This window comes from Phoca vitulina, unplaced genomic scaffold (genome assembly GCF_004348235.1).
Source record: "Phoca vitulina isolate PV1807 unplaced genomic scaffold, GSC_HSeal_1.0 scaffold44, whole genome shotgun sequence".
NCBI lineage: Eukaryota > Metazoa > Chordata > Mammalia > Carnivora > Phocidae > Phoca > Phoca vitulina.
In genome coordinates, this window is record NW_022589747.1 from 14069265 (window position 1) to 14094354 (window position 25090).

Below are 25090 nucleotides of genomic sequence, written 5' to 3' on the forward strand. Positions count from 1 at the left end.
GAAACCACAGTTGAAAACCCAGAAGGTTATCTGAGGGCATGTGAATATTTACTATATGACAAACAGTTCTCTTCAGAAGAAGGATGGATTATTTGATAAACGGGGCTACCCCAGCTGGATATCCATTTGGGAAAAAAATGAGTCCCAAAAGTATTAAAAACTTATACATACATTAGAAATAAAGCAATAGCCATCTTCCAATTTAAAAAAAAAAAAAAGGAGACCACATACAATGTCTGGGTGAGGTATTGTACCAAGACCTCATACCCTAAAAATAAAAAGGAAATTAACAAGAAAACAAACATGTCCGTAGAAAAATGAGTACGAGCTGTCTGTGAATAAGCTCAACTGCTTGAACAAATTAATTGGCCAGCAGACTTAAGCAAAATGCTTATGTTTATTAGTAGTCAGGGAAATAAATCAATAATATTGCTCTTTGGCAGAAAAAAAAAGTAAAAAAAAAAATTCTGTTGCTCACAGAGATGTGAGGGAAGGGAATCTCAAACTTTGTAGATCTGCTTTTCCCTGTAACATTGCTAATGTGGTGGTACAGATTCTCCTCGGGAAAGAACACATTGTCATGAAAGTTTACCTAGCCACTGAGAAGGACTGTGGTTCCAGACAGCTCTCAGAAACTCCTGAGGCCTCCTTTTCCTTATCGTGAGGTGGTGACGACCATGTGTCTGCTACTGTATCTGCTGGGTCTTTGAAAATGATGGAGTATGACCTGGAGAGGACTGACACACAGTCCCAGAGTCCAAGAATAAAATCACATAAATTGTGACATGTATATGGGAAGGAAATACACTTCTTAATTGTACATTGTTGTAAAGAAGGGCCTTATAAAGAAGGACTGCATTCAGCGGCGGATCTCAGTTTTGTAGGCCTGGAACGGCAGCATCCAGTAGAACTTTCTGCACTGAGGAGAATGTTCTGACTCCTGTGCTAACACGATAGCTGCTGGTCACGTGTGGCGGTTGAGCACTCGGCATACTTTGATTTTGTTTAGTTTTGGTTCTGTACAGACAGTCACACGCAGATACTACCGTGTTGGACAGGACAGCCTATCAGCATTGATAGGCTACGTGCCCCTATTAAAACGTAATTTGAGATAGATTATAACCAAATGCCAGTTAAATTACAGTTAAGGGTATGCAGGGTTTATATTTGCCAAGAGTAAATGGGTATTAAAATGTTGGTTGATGAACAAAATGATGAGCGTCAGGAAACTGGTCCCGGAGGCTTCTCAGGGAGGAAAGCATTTATCCAAAGAAGACTATAGAAGCTGAGCAGTCAGGCCTCTCAGTCAGGAGTCCAGATGCGCTGGCCTCACTGCTCTCCCAGTTCAGCTTGTATTTTGTTTTGCGTATTCCTTGCCGTCCATCACACTCCCTGTGCAGGACGTCTGTCCCCTGCTCTCTAGGTCGGATCCCTGGCTCTTTCTCTGTTGTGATTCTCATCCATGGACTTGGGTTTATTCCCCTGTAAAAGGGATCAAATATCTATCTACAAGGTCCTTTCCTTGTTTAACATTCTAGAAACTTTTTTTTTTTAATTTTGCTTATTTATTTGAGAGAGACAGCACGAGTGAGGGCAGAGGGAGAGGGAGGAGCAGTCTCCCTGCTAAATAGGGAGCCAGACACGGGGCTGGGTCCCAGGACCCTGGGATCATGATCTGAGCTGAAGGCAGACACTTAAACCAGTTGAGCCATTCAGGCACCTCAACATTCTAGGAACTTTTAAGGAGATAGGTTGCTTTTCATAGACTGCACTTCAGGAATGTTGCTTGTGCGGTGATCAACACGAGGAAGGACTCTGGGGCCAGCTGTCTCGTCCTGCGACTGAGGAATTTCTCTCAATAGCATCAGTCAGTGGGTGGCCTTCTGAGGTCTGGGAGTCTTGGTCTGCCCTAACCTTTGCTTACTAGCTCTGAGATACTTTCCACTGAGAAAGGAACATTCCATTTTCTATTTTTCCATTTATTCTTATCAACAAGCCAAATTATCTTAAGGTTAGATACTTTAAAAAACGAATTCTCAGACTCATGTCATAACTGATGAAGGCTTTTCTTTCCATGCTTAGTTTGTTCTATCGTGTTTTGTGTAAAATAGCAGGAAACTGCCATTATTTAAGAAGGGAAAAAAAAAGCTTGCCATTTTTTAATGTTGTCAACATGTACCAGTTTTTACTTCTATTGGAAAATCCACTTATATGAATGTTTTAGTAAGGAAACAGTTGGCTACATAGAAAACTAGAAAGCTGTGAAAAATAATAAAAGTCCCGTTGTGTATTTACACCTGGGAAAATACATTCGAAGTAGAATGCCTGATTTCGGTCTTGACAGATTTTTAAAATTTGAGATTACTCAAAAGAAGAGGCATAACAAATTAGTGAATATCAACTAGACCCTATGGATTTCCTCCCAGAAAGTACTAAGCATAAAGTATAAATACAAAGTTGATTTAGTGATTTATGAGAGAAGAACGTACCAAACTAAAACAGTGAAGATTTTTCTTTACCTCATGATTTTTTATTTTGGCGTTTGTTATGTTCTTTTAATGGATTTGGTTGGGAGGGAATTTTGGAATGGGGAGTAAATAGAACAGAATAAATAAAAAGGCATATAACCTGTAACAAAAATAACATTTTAGCTGGCACTGAAGCACGTGCAATACATAATTTTGAGAAATCTTAGGTTTCCGGGTTTATTATATGTGTGAGAGCAAAGCTGTACTTTACCATTTTCATTTGCAAAAACCGAGTATGTCTTAGACTTACACATCTAAACTAATAGTTTGTTTCACTTAAATAAAGAGCCAAGGCATTTGGTTGTTGATGTATATATTTTCCTGAAGTTTTACATGTTTGTTTGTTTGTTTGAATAGAGTCCTGTGAAGATAAATCAGATTAGCCTGGATGAGAGTGGAGAGCACATGGGTGTGTGTTCAGAGGATGGCAAGGTATGGCGATGACATGGGCACGTGGAAAACACTGTCTGGTTCTGAGGTCTGGGATGGTCTCCAACTCCAGGGGCTTGGAAACGCACTCTGCTTGCTGTATACCTGCTTTAGGAGAACCTTGATTATTCTTTTTGGGTATTGGACTTGCTTCCGATTGCTCATAATTAAAGTAAAATATATGTCGCACAAATGTACCTTAGGAAAAGTGATTACAACAATGTCAATAATGTAACTAGTATTAAGCTGATTAACAGCTGTGGCAGGGGGACCTGTCACCTTAATCATTACTGCTGTGCCACTTACACTTCAGTGACTAGTCTGCAGTTCCTGCAAGACAGTAGTTTAGTGCCTTTCCACCATAAATCCACAAAATTGGATTTTGTGGGCATGATTTCTGTGGGCCGGTGGTTTTCATTTTCACACAAGTTATGAATGTTTCTCTTGAATTATAGAATCTTTTGATAAGCAATCATAGTTTATCAGAAGAATAAAGTATCTTACAATGGCCACGTTAAATAAACGTAAAATCAATATATGTACAGTTTTCTAAAAACCTGGCACCCACTTCCTCAACCGAGGACATACATCATTTGTGCAGTGTATAACTAACAATTACCAGTGCTTCTTGCTGATGTTGAGCTGTGACATTTAGTGGTTGTGGTGATTGATTTTCCACTTATAAGAATGTCTTTTTTGTTTCTCAGTCGATGGAAGTCTTTTCTAATGTTGGTTTGCAATGATAAAATTCTAATGCACAGTGTATGTAAGCTACTTTTCTAAAATAACAGTTTGAGAAGAAAGTGCATTAAGAATCATTACATGATCTTACATATTCCTGACTGAATAGAGCACATTTCCTAATCTAATTTTGTATTTTTACATGATCTAAATTCAGTGGGTCATTAAGATGAGTAAATGAAAAACAGTGTACTCCATGTAAAAGATTTATACCCATTTAATCTATTAGCAAAAGAAAAATAAGTCCTCTTGACACACAAGAATGCATTTTATATATCTAAGCTTGATGTTGCCCAAAAGGTCTTTTGAAATGGTAATTGGAACACTGTGCTTTCCAAAGAACACTGTCAAATTTTACAGTACTTTCTAAAATTCCGAGGTGGGCTAGACTGTCAGGGAGGTGAGGGAGGAGTTGGTACGTATGGAAATTGAGAATTATCCAAACAGTTGAAACCTTTTTGTATTTATGAACTTGTAAAGGAAGGTCGTCTTTATTTTGTGTTCTTAAAGATAAGGAATTCCTTCTGGACTGACAACCAATTTAGTTAAACTAAATTGCTGAAAGAGAATATTCATTTTTCAAATTGGAAAAGAATTTTTACCAAAATACTTCATCGAGGAATTTTCGAAGCTTTAAATGTTGAATAATTATTATTTTTTTTTTTTTTTTTTTTTTTAAAGATTTTATTTATTTATTTATTTGAGAGAGAGAGAGAGAGAGAGAGAGAAACAGCATGAGAGGGGATAGGGTCAGAGGGAGAAGCAGGCTCCCCGCCGAGCTGCGAGCCTGATGTGGGACTCGATCCCAGGACTCCGGGACCATGACCTGAGCCGAAGGCAGTCGCTTAACCAACTGAGCCACCCAGGTGCCCTGAATAATTATTATTTGAAGTGGCAAACTGGGATATTTTAACTCTGTCTAGTGGATAATGACCCTCAGATATCACCTGGTACACTTCTTGGCAAATACCTGTTTTCTCATTTAGGCAAATTTTTAACTGCCATATTTTGGTGTAGACTCGTGATACATTTTTAAAAATAGTTTTCACATATGTTCTATTAGCATTGAAAGAAGTGAAAATAAATATTTTGGTGCACATAATTTATGTAAGCTAGCAGTACTGGGAAAATTAAGTAGCTAGTATAGAATGATCTGGCAAAGTGGTGAGTAATGATAAAAACATAAAGATTATTACAAAGATAAACTCCAGATATCTAGATCTAATGCATCTTTAAATGACTGTTGTGATTTTTCTTTCTTTAGTGTATTAAGACCCCTAGATAAAATATGTCACCTTCATACATAAACTAGAATCAATTTAGTGTAGAGGGCAGGGTGGGGATATTCTCTCTTAAAATTTCGGAGATGTTGCTCCCTTTTGTCTGACCTTTATTTTTGTGGACATGTCTGAGGCTAGCATACTTTTGTTCTTTCACAAAACCTTTTTAATATTTGTTGTTGTTCTGTCTTGGAGCTTAGACTAATAATAATAACAACAATAAAACAACAGTATACGGCCCTTGTAGTTCAGTTTGCTAAGTTATGTCTTGTTCGGGTCTATTTTCATTAATTTTGTCTGGAACACAGTAAGTCCTTTTGATCCATATACTGAAGTATTGTTTTCATTTCAGGAAAGTTTACTTCAGTTCTGATTTTGATTATTGCTTCAGTTCCATTTATTTTCATTTCTTCAAAGAAACCCAATAATACTTAGGCTGGAGGCAGTTACGGTGCAGAGGCTAAGCGCTGGCTCCACATTCCGCCTGCCTGGGCGGGATTTCGGCTCCCCTGTGTTAGGCCAGCCTCACGGCTTGGCCTCCCGTTAGCTTCCTCTGCTGGGCGGTGGGCACGCTGGGGGCCCTGCCTGGAGCGTTGCCAGGTGCTGGGGGGACGGTGAGCCCTCTGGGTTTATGTTAACTGTTTTTACTGCTAACCATTCACTTCTTAGCCCATTGCAGACTGGCCTTTCCCCCCTCCTACATTATTGTACTTAAACTTTTCAAGGGAAGAGGGTGAATGGATAAGCACCATTCACTCTTCTCCTTTTGAAAATATGTATATCGTAAGGAAAACTGGTCGTACCGCGTGGGTGACACGCACACAGGCGCACACACGTATGTGCTTTTCTTTCTCATGGTTTTTCTCCTCCTCCTTTCTCTAGTCAGGGAGTTTCTTGTTCGTTCCCTTTGCTGATTTGCTTTTATTCCAATGTCAGTTTTGCCTCATGCAATAGTTTTATTCTATCTTGGATTTTTAATTTTCCTGAAGTCTTTCTATTGCTCCCAGCTCTATTTTCATATCAGCCAGATATATATTTAATTAAAAAAAAATTTACAACTTCTTGTATTTCTTTTTTTTTGTTTAAAATATTTTATGTATTTATTTGACACAGAAAGAGAGCACAAGCAGGGGGAGTGGCAGGCAGAGGGAGAGGGAGAAGCAGGCTTCCCACCGAGCAGGGAGCCCGATGGTGGGGCTTGTGACCTGAGCCGAAGGCAGACGCTTACCCGACTGAAGCACCCAGGTGTCCCTCCTGTGTGTGAGAGGGCCAGGCAGTATAGTCTGAAGGTCAGGAATGGATTCGTGCTGCCACATTTTAGCTGTGTGATGTCAGGTGTGTTATTCCTCTCTCTCTGTGCCTCAGTCCATTTCCTCCTCTATAAACTGGGGATAATGATAGTACCTGCCTCGTTGATTATTAGAAATAAATGAGTTAATATTTGTAAATTGTTTGGAAGAGTATGAGAACAGAAGAAACAATGCAGTAATTGCTAGCGATCATCAGGCTGTCTTTCTGCTCCAGACTCACAGAGGTCTTTTGTTCTTAGTGAAGTCACTGAACAGTTTTCCAGTTTTCTTCCTTTTCTTCCTTTCCTTTTTTCCCTCTTGAGTCACCAGAAGTGTGTTCTGCAATATCCTTTTTATAGACTTTGTGTGTGTTTTTTGTTGCTTGTTTATCCATCCCAGAACAAGGAGAAGAGCTCTTTTCTGAATCCAGGTTAGCAAACATGTTCTATGTTTGATTGCTCTTGGCCTTGCTTGTTAGCATTTTGCGTGTTGTGGAATCACCTTCTTTGCTCCACACAGGGGCCCCATAAATGAGCTTGATTTCCTCTGACCAGAGATCATCAGTTAAAGCAGCTCCCCCAGTGACATGGGAGCCTCTGCAGCCACCTCTCCCGGGTCTTGATGCTCCTCATGGGTGGAGAATATGAAAACCAGTCTCCTCTGTGAGGGTCTCTTCAGCTCCCACCCTAGATGGAATGGCAGCTTCCATGTTCATCCCTGGTCCTACTCGACCCGTTGCTGTTTGGAAGCTGGGGTTTGAGAGAGAGGCCGTTTCGAGGGAAGTACGGCCTGGCAGGTTGTCCGACCCTCTGGCCACCTCACTCATGGTTCCTCTCCATCAGATGGGCTACGTCGCCCGGTTTTCTGGTTGGCAAATACATAGAACTCCATGCTCAAGTGGAGAAGAATATACACCTTCCTTGCTGTTCCATGAGGGTAGGTTTTCTTTATTTCAAGCAGTAAAACACATATCACATGCCTTCCATGGCCCTCAAGTGGCCCTACGGGTCTGGAGTTAATGAGAAATGGCCAGGACTGCAGTAGATTGGCCGTAAGGCCAACTGCTCTGAATTTTCTCTTTTTCTTCATTAGGTGTTTTTGTGACTAGTTGGGGGAAGTTGTTAAAGGATACCATTTTCAAAAGTATCCTCTCTATTTTAGCCTTTAATTACAGGTTCTTATCTGGGATGAGATCTTCCTTAAAGCCAGAACTCTCTAGGCAACATTCAGCAGATTCCTTTCACAGACGAGTATGATATTCACTGACAAAAGTGGCAAAATAAATAAAGAGGGAGGGAGAAGAAATAGATAAAAACTGTTTTGGATTTTATTAGCTGTGGTAGTATAACTTGTGACTAGCTCGTTTGGCCTGTCACATCAGTGAAATGAACCAAAACATCGAAGGGTGATTTTACAAATCACCCTGCTTGTACTGATAAAGTTTATGGGATTTGTCCTGTGGAAATTACAGTGTTTTCCATGTTGAAGGAGACAATAGGAATATTTGAGGAAGAGGTTATTCAGTTAAATGTAGCAATAGGGACTGACCCCAGAGTTGTAGTCTGTTCGCTTTTCTGTTGATTCCCCCTTATTCTACTATTACATCTCCAATATGGGTTCATAATTTTTTTAATATGGGTTCATAATTTTTAAAGGGGCATTTATCCCTGGTAATTCATAATTTAACTTAACCATTAGAATCACAGTCCTTACATTTATCTTCTGTTTACTGATGCTCAGTCTTTTTCAGTGGGTTCATACATCATTTATTTACATTTCATATACTTTTCCCACCATAAAAATAAATCACTTAACTTTTGTTCTTAAAACCACCTTTACCCTCCTGTAGCCAGAAGGATGCTTATCCATTGGAATGAATGGTCTGCTTCATTTAGTTTCAGCTTTGGTCACAGAGTTGCCTAATTCAGAGTCTGACATTCACCTTCCCTTTAGTTTGGTAAATATTTGGGGCTTTTGAATGTTTTTTTCCTGGTTCCACTTTTCCTACACTTTCCGTAGGAAGATATCTTATTTCCATATTTTAAGCTGGCTCATATAATGGTAGTGTGTAAGAGAATAGGTTTGGAACACTCTTCTTGCTTCTTACGACCTTGGCCAAGTCCTTTATTTTTTGGCAGTATCATCTGATAAGCAGGCATAATGGTGTTTGCTCTCATACCTAGCAGTGTTGCTCTAAGGACTGCATGAGGCAGGGCAGGATTTTCAGTGCTAGCTACATTTAATTAAATATTTTAAAATTTATAATTAAGTTTTAAATCAATAATTTAAATAAATTGTAAATGAATTAAAATACCATTCCATCCCACCGGAACTGTTTAGGTTGTCTAGAGTGGGGTCTGGCCATTAGTATCCAGGGATCTTAACTGTGCAGTAATGATGATTCCCTCCAAACAATGAGAAGCAAGGTGGTAGTGGGGCATACATGCATTTATCACATCAGGAATGCCTTCTAACAGACCGCCTCTGGGTAAATCACATACCCTCTTTGTTACATTGTACCATGTGCTGTTGTTGGAACCCAGAAAACATACTTGGCACAGGATGGGAAAACAGTAGTCACAAAATGGGTGTCCTCATGATTTCACCTCTTCATGATTGAATTTGTCTCCAAAAATTGTATCAGGAGTAAATTTTCTTCTTCAAACTTGCAAAAATGAACCACTCACAACTTACTAAGATGAAAACAAGAAGAAATCAAAAGTCTGAATAGTTTTATAACTACTGAAAAATTTGAATTTATAATTAAAAACTTTCTCACATAGACCCCACCCTAGATGGCTTCATTAGTGAATTCTTACAAAATTAAAGAAGAAATAATACCCCTCTTCTAGAGACTAGAAAAAGAATGCACACATCACAAGTTTTGGGAGATAGTTCTGAGTGCCCCCAGTAGTTAGCTGCAAGTGTCTGAGAGCTGCTGGAGTCTTCAGCTCCGCTGGGAAGAGTGTAAATTGATCAAAACCACTTTGTGAAATGGTTTGGCTGTTTATTAAATGTGAACAGATGCATAGCTTATGACAGCAGTTCCACTCCTACTTCTGTACTCTTCACAAATGTGTATCGAAGTGCACCAAAAGATTTGTAAAGAGCGTTCATGGCAGCATTATTTATAATAGCCCCAATTTGGAAACAACCCAAATGATCAACAAAAGGCGGGTACATGAATTGTGGTATATTCGTACATTGAAATACTATGCAGCAATGGCAAAGAACCAGTTACTGCTATACATAACAGTTTGGATAAATCTTGTAAGGAAGAAGCCAGTGAAATAGTTCACGATCCTACTTATATAAAATTCAAACACCAGCACAGTTCATCTATGGTGATAGACTTCAGAGGAATGGTTAATTTGTCACGGTGTTACTGAATATGAAGAAACACAGAGGCGCTTCTTGGGTTCTAGTTCTTGATCTGGATGGGGTCCGCAGGGATATGTTTAGGTCACAAAAATTTATCAAGCTGTAAATTTGTGATTCGTACCCTCGGCAATAATGTATATTATTCAGTTTTTAAGTATGGATAAAGTAGTCTGGAACAACTTTAAGGGAGGCAGTGGGAAGTAGAAACTTAAATCTCACATTTATACGCTCTCAGTAGATTCAACATAAGATTATAAATGAAGTGCAGTTCACTTAATCTCTTGCCACATTGATCTGCATGGTTGATTTATATATATATGACTCAAAAAAGAAGCATCTTTTTCCTTCAAGGGAAGGAAAAAATAATTCCTTTAGGGCCAGCCTATGGGAAGTTCATAAAAGAATATTAATAACCTATTTGTATCTATTTCATTTTTAAAAGCTGGCATCCATTTAATAAAACAAATTTGTGGTGAGTAAAGGGAACTCTATCCATGAGATGCTTATAAAAGCTTAATTGGAGTGGAGTACTCTCATCCTGATAGAATTGTTTTCATTGGATAGTTAATAGAGATCACAGGGGCCTTAGATTATTAAATATTCTGCTTTTTTAAATCAATAGTATGTATTCTCACTGAGTCAGCAGCCTTCTTTGTTGCTGTCAGGGTGAACTGACAGGATCCATTTTACTTTTCAGGTGCAGGTATTTGGACTGTATTCTGGAGAAGAATTTCATGAGACTTTTGACTGCCCCATTAAAGTAAGTATTCAGTAAGTTTTAATTTTTCTAAGGGTTTTCTCAATGAAGGCAATAAGGATTACAGTACTTTGAGCACTACCAATGTTGCATTAATTTTGTCAGTAAGTGTCTCTTCAACACTTAGGAAGTACTAGATACCATTTGATGGTATAAAAGAGCACAGGATGTGTGTTATATGACTATGATATCAGTCTGTCCCCAGGAATCTTTTCTTGTAGTGAGTGAGATGATCCATACACACAGTCTGCGATGCAAGACTCAAAGAGGTACGAACAATATTAAGGAGTCCGAAGCCGAGAGAAGTTCCTTCTAGCTCTCCGTGTTGGTGATGGCTTCACAGGGGGAGTGATATTTGGGTGGCTTTCATAAATGGACAGGGCGGACAGAGAAACTGGCTTTCCGTGCGGAAGAACAATATAATATAAACGGAGAAGCTAGAAAGTTCAAGTTGTGTTCAGGAAGTGGCAAAAACAGTCTAGTTTAGATGGCGTATAAAACACTGACTTGACAGGAGAGCCATACAGGCAGATTGGGGCTGGCTTTATTTTCAGGCTAAGAAATTTGGACTCCGTGTGGTAGAGAAGGAGAAATTATTGAATGTTTAAGAGCAGAGAAGTGACATTTACTGAGCTAAGCTTAAGGAAAATGAGTATGGCGACTACATACAGTATAGATTGGAGGGCTGATAGCCGTGCGGCAGGAGGAGTGGTCTTAGATAACACTTATGGTCATTAAAGTGACGATTAGAGTTGAAGGGAGAGGTCATTCATTGTTCTCACTTGTTTATTCAACAGGTAAAGGAGAGATAGGATCTGATGTGTGTTTTCGAAAGGCAACTCTGTCAGTGTGGAGGGTGATTTAAGCAGGAGAGGGATTTCGGGCCGAAGGCAATTCAGGAGGCTAATGCTGTCCTCGAGGCAGGGCACCGCAGGACCTCAGGAACGGGAGTGTCAGGAGTAGTCAAGGGGGAGTCGAAGACGGGGATGTAGAAAGCCGTTCGGAGGTTGACTTGGCTGTAGGCCATCGTGATGGGTTGGATGGGGTGAGGAAGGAGGGAGGAGCTGGTTCTTGCCCTGGCAGTGGTGTGTGGCAATGCCATCAGTTGCCGGAAGGGATGTTTTGAGTCAGGACGTTGCCAATTTGGTCTTGAGTTCAGATAACTAGTATATCTGGTGAAAACGGTATGGAGGTTTCAGAAACATGACTGTGGAGCTCCGGACAGAGATTGGCCCTAAAAACATAAGGTTGATAACTGCAGTTGGGTAAGATAAAACCATTGCCCCACCTGTTCCACTTGGTGCCCTCAAATCATTGGATGGCGTCCCGGACAAGGAGATCGTTGGGTTCTTTCTCTGGGTTTCTTCTGTGAATCATATTCTGTTACAAACATTTGTGACATCTTGTTGCCTCAATTGACCCTAAAGAGTGGATGCCCACTCAGAGAATCCTCACTCAGCCAGAAACTAGAACTAATTCACTCTCATCTTTTAGCTTTGACCTGGCTTCATAGGAGAAATCTTTTCACAGAAGAGCAAAACTCAGATGTCCTCAGTTGCAGACTATCACCTGAATAGATGACTTCTTACCTAGCTAGCAGGATAATTTTTAGATCATGCTGCCTGTCATGTATAAAGGATTTTCATTCTGTGCTTTAACTGTGACTCCGAAACCAGTGATGGGTCCTTGTTCCCTTGTAGATCATTGCCGTGCACCCGCATTTCGTGAGATCCAGCTGCAAGCAGTTTGTGACTGGAGGGAAGAAGGTAAATGCTTTCTGTCTACCATTACATAGTGTCTTGGGGTGTGGGGCGGAGATTCTGTTTGGTTTTTAATTTATCCCTAATATTTTTAGTGTTTGACTATTCACTAGGAGAAATTTTGAGAAAGACCAATGTGGTGAAATTGTAAGACCATCATCTCTTGGGAAAGATGGGACCTCAGTGCTTCTCACTGATACTCCTTTGGGGTAGATACAGAGCAAGAAAAACAGCTGTCACTGGAACTATCATCTAGTGCTTTGAAATGTCCCTTCCACAAACAAAAAAGTAGCATTTAAAAATAACAAAAGAGCAGTTAAACTCACGTTTTTACCTCTTTTTGTAGAAGTCTCTTGCAGGCCTTGATAAAGTTTTAGAACAATTATGGCTGTTTTTTACTGACCTGTTTCTGGTGTATTTTATTATCTTAGTGCTATTTTAAAAATGAAAGAGGAAAGTAATCCTTTTGTGCATTACATGTTTGTGTATCGATACAGCAAATTCTAAAATTAAAGGCTCTTTCTGCTTATGGAATAAGGCAAGTTAATTTTTTTCTATTTTTATTAACCAGTGATATTTTTAGACCATTTTTATAACAAAAATGCTGTCAGTGTACTGGAATGCTGAGTATTATTTCATATCCAGTTTAGAGCTCATTGAAAACGAGGTGGTCTGTGGTTATTTCTGTAGCAGTGTATACCTATGGAATGGCTACCTTGAGACCCAGCTACCAAATGGTTTTTGAATGTTTTATGGTAGTTATCTTGTTGTTTTCCTTTGGTTTGCTGCCTCATAGACTGATTGGGCAAGAAAGCATACTGGTCATTACCTAGTATTTCTCAAGCACTGGTTTTAGCTCATTGTAATGGTAGCTCATTGCAGGTCCTGTAGATCCCAGTTCCATTCCACAGCATGAAGCCAACATTGCACCAGCTCTGATTTCTGGTTGGGAGCCAGCCAGCTTCTTCCCTCCCACCGCCCAGCTCATGGTGATCCATAGGCTGTAGCCTCGTCAGACTCACATAAAAATGTCTGTGAGATGAGTCAGTAGGAATTACAGATTTAATCTAACATTCTCTAGCTTAGATCTGCAGCTGATTCACTCTTGAAAAAAAAAAAATAAATAACTATCTTACTTGTCTTTGTTGACCTCAGGAAGGAGTAGTTTACAGTTCCTCTTATTTATTTAGTTAGTTAGTTAGTTAGTTATTTAGTTAGTTATTTAATGCTTTTCTAGTTAAGAAATTTTAGGTGAGACACAGCATAAATTCACTCCACTATAATTTAAATCCCTGCATTTTTATTTAAAACTGAGTGGAGATAAAGAATACTGAGTGGTTTTTAAATGGCTTAAAACAACAAACTTTACTATCTCAGTTCAGAAATTATGGAGTGGTTTACTTCGTAGTGCTGCCTCAGAGTCTCTCCCTAGGCTCCAGTCTGCATTTTGGCTGGGGCTGTGGTCATCTGAAGGCTTAACTGGGGCTGGAGAATCTGCTTCAGTTGCCTTCTTTTTTTTTTTAAGATTTTATTTATTAGAGAGCACGAGCATGGGGAGCAGCAGAGGGAGAGGGAGAAGCAGACTCCTCGCTGAGCAGGGAGCCTGAAGCAGGGTTCAATTCCAGGACCCTGGGATCATGACCTGAGCCAAAGGCAGATGCTTAACCGACTGAACCACCCAGGCGCCCTCAGTTGCCTTCTTAATAATAATCCCTCATATGCTTAAAATTGATAAATCATTTTGGTTTTAAGTATTTTCCTAGTGTAGGATGCAGTTCTGTGTTCCAGTTCCCAGTTTTAGGAGTTAAAAATTTTACAGTTGTCCCCTCTTTCTTGAAGGTGTTTGTATGAAGAGCATAGAGATAATATGACTGATGATGTCCAAGTGGTAGGACTCAGACTCTGAAGGTGGAATTTTTCTGTGTTAATTTGTGTTCTTAGTAACCTGGTTATTCTTGAAGTTTAGTAATTGCTGTTATACTGTGGGGATACCTGGAGTCTCATCAAGTTTGCCACAGTAGTATTACTACATGGATATCTTGTCCACCTGCAGGATGCCTGGGTGAACTGTGTCAATTACATATTCTTCATCCTTCTACTTTAGCACTTGATATCATTTATAGACATCCGTAGGAAGGATGGTGTGAATGTGGCTGTTTGGGCCAGAGCTCATTGAGTAGATAACGTGAGCATTGTGCAGGCAACCAAGTAGTCCAGTGTTCAAGTGTGGGTGAGCTAATGTGGGAAGCTGCATTTTGGCTTTATACAAAGATGAACACTGTGAGAGGCAGTGTAATAAGTAGAATTTACCAAATGCTGAACAGGCAAGAGCATCAGGGGTTTTGTTCATTTCTTTGGTTATCATTGACTACTTGACAGTTTGTTCTATGGTCATTTTTCTCTGAGAGAGCATTCTGATTTCTCCTTTTTTCCTGTTCAGTTCTCCAGAAATGCATCTGTAGACATTTCTTCTCAAGCACAAAAAGATGTTTAATTATGAGTATAGAAGATGAAAGTAAAATAAAAACAATTCAGGTCATCTGGTGAAAAACTCTTAAAAAGTGATACTGAGTTAGAATTTCTGGATTAAAATAATTTAAAAGAAAAAACACACACTAAATGGATTCTATAAAGGGCTCAGTATATTGGGATTGATAAAAGTATATATGTGTGATATTTTGATGTCTGAAGAATCATATGATGACACGTCATTGTGATATAAAATCAAAAATTTTTTTTTTAGAAAATTCTTTTTTTTTTTTTTTTAAGATTTTATTTATTTATTTGACAGAGAGAGACACAGCGAGAGAGGGAACACAAGCAGGGGGAGTAGAAGAGGGAAAGCAGGCTTCCTGCAGAGCAGGGAGCCCGATGTGGGGCTCGATCCCAAGACCCTGGGATCATGACCTGAGCCGAAGGCAGACACTGAACGACTGAACCACCCAGGCACCCTAAAATCAGTTGTTTAAAGATTTTTTTTTTATTATGTTCAATTTTTCTAAGATTTTTAATAGCTTTATTGATACATAATTTGCATATCATAAAGTTACCGGTTTAAAGTGTACAATTCAATTGTCAATCTTTTCCAAAGTGGCTGCACCATTTTTTTTTTTTTAAAGATTTTATTTATTTATTTGAGAGAGAGAGAATGAGATAGAGCATGAGAGGGGGGAGGGTCAGAGAGAGAAGCAGACTCCCCGCTGAGCAGGGAGCCCAATGCGGGACTCGATCCCGGGACTCCAGGATCATGACCTGAGCCGAAGGCAGTCGCTTAACCAACTGAGCCACCCAGGCGCCCCTCATGGCTGCACCATTTTACATTCTCAGTAGCAATATATGAAGGTTTCAGTTTCTCCATATTCTCAACAACATTCATTTTTTTTTTTTTTTTTTTTTAGATTTTATTTATTTGACACAGAGAGAGAGACAGCTAGAGAGGGAATACAAGCAGGGGGAGCAGGAGAGGGAGAAGCAGGCTCCTGGCTGAGCAGGGGGCCCGATGCGGGGCCCGATCCCAGGACCCTGGGATCGTGACCTGAGCCGAAGGCAGACGCTTAACCGCTGAGCCACCCAGGTGCCCCAACATTCATTTTTTTAAAAGATTTTATTTATTTGGGGGAGAAAGAGAGCAAGCAGGAGGGGGGAGGGGCAGAAGGAGAAGCAGACTCCCCACTGAGCAGGGAGCCTGATGTGGGGTTCAATCCCAGGACCCTGGGTTCATGACCTAAGCCAAAGGCAGATGTTTAACCAACTGAGCTACCCAGGCGCCCCACCAGCATTCATTTTTATCTGTCTTTTGATTATAGCCATCTGGGTGTGAAGTGGTATGTCATTATTGTTTTGATTTCCATTTTCCTAATGATTAATGATGTTGAACATCTTTTCATGTGATCATTGGCCATTTGTATATCTTCTTTGGAGAAATGTCTCTTTGGATTCTTTGCTCATTTTTTGATTGGGCTATTTGCCTTTTTATTATATACTAATGAAAAATTGTTTAGATATTGTATATACATACATGTCCCTTATCAATATGATTTGCAAATATTTCCTCCCAGTCTGTGACCTCTCTTCTCACTTTATTGATGGTATCCTGTGAGCTATCAAAGTGTTAGATTTTGATAAAGTCCTGTTACCCCCCCCTTTTTTTTGACGCCTTGCTTTTGGTGTCTTATCTAAGAAATCATTGCCTGATCCACAGTCATGAAGATTTATGCCTGTGTTTTTTCTAAGAGTTTCTTAGTTCTAACTGTTAAATTTAGGTCTAGAATTTCTTTGAGTCAATTTTGTGTATGGTGTGAGGAAGGAGTCCAAGCTCATTCTTTTACATGTGGATATCCAGTTGTCCCAGCCTCGTTCGTTGAAAAGATTATTCTTTTGCCATTGTCTTGGCCTCTTTGTCAAAAATCAGTTAATCATAAATGTTAGCATTTATTTCTGGACTTTAAATTTTCTTGATCTGTGTATAGTTATCCTTGCGCCAATACCCTTTTTAGGTTTTAGAGGCACTAATTTTGCTGTAATTATTTATGGGATGACAAACAAATTAGCTACTCTTGAAACATTTTGATCTTTAGTTCTTTCTCTTTAAAAAGCCATCATAAAAGACATGTATCATATGACCTCACTGATATGAGGAATTCTTAATCTCAGGAAACAAACTGAGGGTTGCTGGAGTGGTGGGGGGTGGGAGGGATGGGGTGCCTGGGTGATAGACACTGGGGAGGTTATGTGCTCTGGTAAGCGCTGTGAATTGTGCAAGACTGTTGAATCTCAGATCTGTACCTCTGAAACAAATAATGCAATATATGTTAAGGAAAAAAAAAAAAAAGAAGATAGCAGGAGGGGAAGAATGAAGGGGGGGAAATCGGAGGGGTAGACGAACCATGAGAGACGATGGACTCTGAGAAACAAACTGAGGGTTCTAGAGGGGAGGGGGGTGGGAGGATGGGTTGGCCTGGTGATGGGTATTGAGGAGGGCACGTTCTGCATGGAGCACTGGGTGTTATGCACAAACAATGAATCATGGAACACTGTATCTAAAACTAATGATGTAATGTATGGGGATTAACATAACAATAAAAAAATTTTTTAAAAAAGCCATCATAATTTCTCTTACGTTTGTTAGAGGCTTAAGGAACATTGCTATGTAAATGTGTCTTCCATTCAGGGACTTGTAACATACAAACTATCGACTGATTTCTCTGGATCCATTAAGTTTCTTACATAAATATGTATATGTTAAGCAGTAAAAAAGTAGTGTTTATTCAGTAAACTAAAATGACCTCTTTGTAGGCAGTTAAATAGAGATTTCCAAAATGTGTACCAGTTTGTTGTGGTTTGCAGAAATCCCTGGAGTGATGTCTTCCTTCTGTGCGTGTATGGTATGTACTTTTATTTTTTTATTTTTTTAAAGATTATATTTATTTACCTGACCGAGACACAACTAGAGAGGGAACACAAGCGGGGGGAGTGGGAGAGGGAGAAGCAGGCTTCTCGAGCCTGATGTGGGGCTCAATCCCAGGACCCCTGGGATCATGACCTGAGCCGAAGGCAGACGCTTAACAAAGACGCTTAATGACTGAGCCACCCAGGCACCCCTGGTATGTACTTTTAAAGATCATTTATGCTGTATGGTTTTGGCATTAGTGTGTTTTGTTTGTTGTAAAATACATTTATTTAGCTGAAAATATTTCAGGAAATATTTCTGATTTCAATAGGGAATGTATCTTTGATTTTAAAAAAGAGGGGCGCCTGGGTGGCTCAGTCATTAAGTGTCTGCCTTCGGCTCAGGTCATGATCCCAGGGTCCTGGGATCGAGCCCCGCATCGGGCTCCCTGCTCCACGGGGAGCCTGCTTCTCCCTCTCCCACTCCCCCTGCTTGTGTTCCACCTCTCACTGTGTCTCTCTCTGTCAAATAAATAAATAAAAATCTTAAAAAAAAAAAAAAGAGGCTTTGAGAAGGTGACACTAAAAAGGGGGCAGTACTGTGAAATGATCATTTTCATTTTGAAAGTGAGGGCAAGTTTTTAGGAGGATCTGCCTTTTTTTATAACAAAGTTATGGCATTTTATACCTTTGAAAAATGAGAAAAACAAGATGACATTGGCCCAGTTGCAACTCTGATCTTTTCCAATTGCAGTTTTCAACTAGCACTATAAACTAAGCAGAGCAAGTTTGAAGCGTCCAGCATTTAGCAAATGGTGATAACATCGTGATAATCATATATTGTAGATATCAAGACCTCTTTGTTCAGAGCAGATAGCGGATCCTACAGGGAGAAAAGAGAGTAAAGACATATCGTGTCACTGAGTGGTTATGACCTTCCACCTTTAAAAGAGAAATTAGTCTAGCTAGATGAAGGTGGAATCTGGAATAAAGGCATTTTTAACCCTTAAGAACACTGATCTTCCCTAGACTGACAGCTAAATGAGTCTTTGAATTATATGCCAACTTCTGTAACAATGGTGAAAGTAGCACAGAGACTAGAGAATTGAAATGAGGAAAACGGAAGTCCTACAATGGGATATTCATAAGAAAAATTAAAAGAGATGCCTAATTTAATTTTAGTTCTAATTTTATTAAAAATGTTGATTCCTGTGAAAACATTTTTTCTAATAATTAGAACATACAGTTCAGAATAGCCCTGCAAAACAGCAACATAGCAGAAAAAACTCGACACTGTAGTTTGACACATTTGTTGTTACTTCCTTTTTAAGGTTCTGGCTTTTTAGGTCTTTAGAGATAGCTCCTTATCCACCAGGGACTAGGATGAGGAGGCTGTAGTTCTGTTTGGCATAAACTTTTATTTTAGGTTTTCAGGGTAACTTCTCAGTAGTTGAATGCCATAGCTGGATTTATGGACTCCCCTGCTTGACACATGAGCATAAAAAGCTTATTCTAAATTCTGTTTTGTTTCCATGTTGGGGGAAAAAAAAGGAAAGAAAAAGCACATTTCTTAAAAGTGCCATTGGAGAGAGTTTTCAAACATGTGACCCTATGGGTTTTTTTTTTTTTTTTTTTAAGTGTAACCTCTTGTGTAGCAAAAATTCTAATACATGAGCATAGCAATGAGGTTTCTATTTTAGAAATAAGTCTGCCAAGCAGATCTTATCTGGATTTTTTTTTTTAATTGCTCAGCTTTCTCTGTCAGCAGATAAACTTTAGCTTCCTTTGACCTTTACCTTTGAACTCTGAAATACACTTCATAATAGTTGGTTCTACCACTCTGACAAATTATTAAATTGTCACGATGCTGTTTGCAGCCGAGTTCATTTTCAGAAACGAGATAGTCAGCTGTTTGGCGTTGTGGTGGGATAGAATGAGGGGACCTGGCCGCAGGGACAGGTTGCTTTGTAAGCTAGAAAATGTCAGTCAGCAAACAAGGAAATGGTCTGTGTGCATGAAATGAGGAGAAGGGGCTGAAGGCTCATGGCAGGTTTTACCTGAAGGACAGAGGTGGTAGCATCAGCTAGCTTCTGTAAGTTTCCAACAGTGATCTGCAAATTCATATTGCATTCTTTTTTTTTTTTTTCCTCCAGATTGCCTTCTGAATCCTTTCTGGAAGGGGATTCACTAGAGTGGCTTTTTATACTAATGCAGATATTTTTAGAATCCCGACAGCCCAGTGAACCAGTAAGCATGACATGGAGAGGTGCTTCCTTCCATGTTTGCTGTCTTCTGCTGAGGTTGGAGCCGGGGTTCTTGGGGCCAAAAGGGATTTGACTATCAGTTACCCTGTTCGGTCTGTTGTCCAGTGGATGTCGAGGATGATATTTCTGCAAGTGATCAGACGGCAGCTTTATACATACAGACGTTTGTCACACATTACTCCACAGGCAACTACCAATTTATGTCCTAATGGTTGCATGTTGAACCAATAAATACCTTCAGTTTTTTCAATACTATGTTATAAATTGTGGTTCTGTTACTAGAAATTCATTTCATGCTTTACACATACCAAAACTGATTAAAAACCACCCATTAAGAGGAAGTACAACACAAGTATAACCTTGCGCAAACATTTTTTAGGTATGTAAAAACCAAGTCATGAAATAGCTATATCATAAAAGTATATTTTGGCGGGGTTTTCTGTACGTACTCAACTGGCTGAAGTTAAAAATAGAAACCCAGTTCTTAAAGTAGAAGTCATTTCAGTGTCAAAAATAGGCGTTCTTCACTGCTTTCAAAATCAAGTTCATTTGTCTCAAACATTATTGCTTTTTTGATGTCAAGATGTAGGATTCCCAAAGTCTTTGAGATGGAGTCGTTGCAGCTTCGTTTTCTTCAGTGGTCTCTCTTGTTTCATATCCATCAAAAAGCCTGTTGACAGTAGAAGCCTTTTTTCTTTCATGAGTTCAGCTCACTTTTCCATACGTAATATTTCCATATTGTTTGCAGCTTCCCCCTGAATTCTGACATAAAGCTTACCATCTGTCTTCCTAGAGCAATCAAATCATCCTTTGCTTCTTACTGAAAATATCTTCCTTTGCGTGTTGAGAGTGCTGTGATTTTTCTTAAATATTTTGAGTAGTTAATGACTGTGTAAGAATAATTGCCTACTTCAGATTGTTCGTCATGTTTTCTTGTGGGGTTTAATACCTTGACTGTCATGACCACTGAGAGGTGTTGTCTGTCTGTATAAAAGCTGTATAAATACCGTCATTAACTTGAGGTTTTTTTTTCTTTTTTAAAGATATGGCTATTAAAGCAAACGGGTCTTAACTGCAAGTATTGTAGGTTGGCGTCACCAGTACAAACTGAATCACAGTCATTTCACAGGATTGTTTGGCCCGAACCTGCTTCTTGAACACAACTTTGTGTCAGGGTCCATGTTAGGAGCTGTGAACACATAGTACCTGGATTTTAGGAATGGCGTACAGTGTATTTCCAAAAGTAGATGGGTGGCATGCTGTCAGTAGAAAGCAGTTAGTCCGTTAGACCATGAATCAGAATGGTGATTTTGCAGAAAATGAGTATTCCAAGCCTTTTGAGAGGGAAGAACGTGTACATTTATATATATGTATGTATCACCGTGGGATAATTTTGCCCTCCTTTTGCCTTTATTCATTCTCCCCTATTGTTTGTTTCCTTTCAGTTTTCAGGAGGCAAGAGTAATTCTACCATTGGGTATGTTAATAAATCTTATCTAAGAGGAAGAAAGAATTAAGGCTAAAAATATAATTGGTAAAGAAACAGCAGTCTCTCATTTTAGCCAGGATAGGGAGATATTTGATCATCTATGTGGCTTGGAAAATGTTCATATTTTGTCTGTGTTCAGACATGATTATGGAGTGGTCTTGTTTTTGTCCTGATCTTTCATGGTCATGGGGCCTTGTCTGATGTTGGTGATCTGTAAAATTGTTTATGTTCACCCAGAGAGCACCAAGGCCTAGCTGGGAGTGCCCAGCCAATTCCTGGATATCCGCTTTTCTCTTTCTCAGTTGCAACAAATAAAATGCCCAACATTTGCTAGATTGCTTCTCTTGAGGTACTTTACAAAAACGTATGTGTACTCTGATTTCTTTCTTTTTTTTGTAGAAATATAATTACGTATATAGCAATATTTGTTGAAGGCTATCTATGAAATTATTAGCAATATTAGTAATATTAACATTAACAGTGTCTGGGCAGGATTATGAGTGCTCTTTTTGGCCTTCATTGGCATTTTCTGCCTTTTTTTGGTTTGTTTTTAAGAAAATATGCATTACTGGGGCACCTGGGTGGCTCATTTGGTTGAACGTCCCTTTGGCTCAGGCCATGATCCCAGGGTGCTGGGATCAAGCCCCGCATCGGGCTACTTGCTCAGCGGGGAGTCTGCTTGTGTTCACACGCACATGCACTCTATCAAGTAAATGAATAAATCCTTTAAAAAAATGTGTTACTTTTATAATAATAATAAAAGAATGTATAAAGTAATCTCACCTCTTTTGGATCTCTGTTTAACTTAACATTGTAAATCACATGAAATTCCCTACATTGTTGAAGTCTAATTTTAAACATTCTTTAATGGTTATATAATATTTCATCCTATTGATCTGTTTAATTTTTCTTAACCATTCTCCTATTATTGGACCATTAGGTCGTATCCAGATTTTGGTTATCAAAAATCATGCTGTAATGAAGCTAGAAATCTTTGGGCATGAACTTGAGCTGTGCTTTTTAGTTTTTTCCTGGCGCTGATTCCCAGGATTAGGATTACCCAGTCAGAGATGGTTATTTTTTAGGATTTAGATGCATACCACCATGAAAGTTGCATTCAAGGAAACATACCAGTTTACACCAGCAGTGTATGAGACTACCTGTTTCTCCACATTTTCTTTGCCAATTTTGATATACAAAGAAAGTCCGTTGTTCTATTTCGTAACTTCTTTGAGTTACTAGCAATTTCAAATATTTTTATTTATTGGCCACTTATATATCTTCCTTTGTGATTTGTCGGACTGTATTCTTTGCTTGGGGCAGCTTTTAATATTACCATAGAAGCCAGGACAATGAAGACTGTCCATTTGATATTTATTGTCAGTTTGAGCACAAATTATTGCTGCTTACTGAATAGCCTGCAGCCTTTTCTCCAATTTTGGCTAAATCTGGAATAATTATTCTTGTTCCCACGGAGGCATTATATAGGAATCATAATGAGACTATAGAGTAGACACTGAAGTCTGTAAAAAGAGGGCACATAGAAGCTGCTACACAGATGTGAGTCTGCCCTCAAACCATCAACTCTGCACTTGCATGGAGGCTGTCAAGGACAGACCAGTTGTGCCCTGTGAAAGGCAAGTTCATTTGACTTGGTTTCGTCTGCAGATGGTGTCCTGATCTTTATTTTTTTCCCCTTTTGCTTTACTTTCAATTGAGTGAAGTGCTTGTTCAGATACATAAACCTGTGTGTTCAGGTGACTTTTTCTGTTACTCAAGACTTGGCAGTTTTTATATTTCTTTTTTTTTTTTTTTTTTAAAGATTTTATTTATTTATCTGCCAGAGAGAGACACAGCGAGAGAGAGAACACAAGCAGGGGGAGTGGGAGAGGGAGAAGCAGGCTTTCCACTGAGCAGGGAGCCCGATGCGGGGCTCGATCCCAGGACCCTGGGATCATGACCTGAGCCGAAGGCAGACGCTTACAACTGAGCCACCCAGGCGCCCCAGTTTTTATATTTCTTTTTCATAATCCCCACCAGGCGAAGATCTCCCTCCAGTCGTCTGTTATTGAGATGATGCATAGTTAAAATCAGAGATCGTTGTTCATTGCACAGACCATTAATTCAAGTTTAATCACCCAGTGGATGACTTTTGTGTTTACTCTGCTGCTAAAGGGGTCCAACCTTAGACCCAGCCCCAGGAGATGTATCCTTAAACAAGTGCAAACTGAAATACAGACCCAAGGTGTTTGGCATGAACCACCAGCACCATTAAGTCTGTGGGACCCATAATGGAAGATTTTTTTTTAGTGGTAAAATTACTTCACAATAACCTTGTCACTTTTAAAACCATAGTTGCAGTTGTATGTTTGCATATGCAGAAATTGCAGATTGCTGGTTTAAATAGGAGCCTGCCTCACGTGTGGCCACAGTTAATTGCTCAACCTGTATAGGTGGGCAGGTGGATACACAGATCTGTATCTCTCTGTCATCGCTAGTTTTTTAATATAAAGGAAACTGCTCCTACGTGGCACCTCTAGTGTTTAGCTTCTTTTTGTTCTCATTGAACCTGTAGCTAGGAATTCTTGGTCACTGAATTGACTGTTACCTGATGTCGGTAGGGTGTTTCTTAAATTTCAAAGCGTTTTCACGGGGTTGGTTAACTTCAAGGGCTTGTCCAAAACCTGTGTTGCATTGGTGTTGTGTTTACTCAGACCTTGCTCGGAAGCAAGTGGTCTGTCAAGCAAGCTCTGGAAATCCGTCTGTGTACAGAGACTTCCTGTGGTAGCAGTTTTTGGCCCGTATTTAACCTCGTTTAAACATGTTAAATTACCTCTGGGGAAAGGAGATTGAAGGATTATAACTCGTCCAGCAAATCACCCCTGAATTTAAGCAATGCTGTATTCGGGAAATTCTCTTTCTCTTCCTACATGCTTTATGTTCTTTCTGGATGGTGTTTGGAAAAGCTGTGTGTGTTAAACTTTGGTACTGAGCAGGAAGCAAGACAGAGGCGCCCGCTGTCCCACTCTTCTTGGTCACTGCTGCCTCCATCCAGATCCAGGACTTGTGTCTGTTGTCAGCAGCCAAACACTGTCCCAGCTCTCCGTGCTCACTCATTTTTTCTCACTTGCTTTCTTGACTTCTTAAATTTCATTTCTAATCTTTGCCAATTTTGGGTGTTTAAATCCTTCTGTGACAAGTCCTGCCCATCATTATGCCCTGTATCTATTGGGCATGTCCTAATGCGCTGGGTTTTCCTTTCCTTTATTTCTCAGTTTTATTATCTCGAGCTCCAGCATCTTCTGGGATCTGGCATTTTGTCTTTATGGAGTCTGTTTTCTCCAAGCCCCTCAGCCCTTTGTGCAGTAACGCACTTGCCATCGAGGACTTGTCCGTGGGCTTCCCCCACCAGCCACTCTTCCCTACACCGTTGTCTGCCTCAGAGCGAGCGGTGCTGCCGGTGTGTAGGAAGCCTGAAGGACTCAAGTGATTTATATACTTGAAAGATCACAAGATGATTAAAAAGGGGCCAATCATCCTCCCTTTCCTCCATCAGGCAAGAGTGGGGGATGGGTAATGATGGGTGTTATGTTGCCAGAATCAGTGGCTTTATTACAGCCCGAAAGGAATCCCACCCTGTGTGTGGGAGATTCTGGGATGTGCATCCCTACCACTCTGTAGTGTAGCAAAGTACTAGATAGATTTATCAGCACAAAACATAGGAGAATAAAGTATATTGCTGAGGATGTGAGGGCTCCTATTGAAATATAAGTACCAGGAGTGC

At 39.7% G+C, this 25090-nt stretch overlaps 1 protein-coding gene across 4 annotated transcripts in view; it reads left to right on the forward strand.

Annotated features, from left to right (window-relative positions):
• The window catches only part of VPS41 (VPS41 subunit of HOPS complex), a 175976-nt gene that overhangs the window by 69743 nt on the left and 81143 nt on the right, over window positions 1–25090 (forward strand). For 2 of the 4 annotated variants that reach the window (XM_032430609.1, XM_032430608.1), the window contains exons 5-7: window positions 2886–2960; window positions 10346–10408; window positions 12106–12171. In XM_032430609.1, coding sequence (XP_032286500.1) covers window positions 2886–2960; window positions 10346–10408; window positions 12106–12171 — 204 coding nt within the window. The remainder of the gene's footprint in view (window positions 1–2885; window positions 2961–10345; window positions 10409–12105; window positions 12172–25090) is intronic. The other 2 variants (XM_032430611.1, XM_032430610.1) reach the window with 1 other exon arrangement.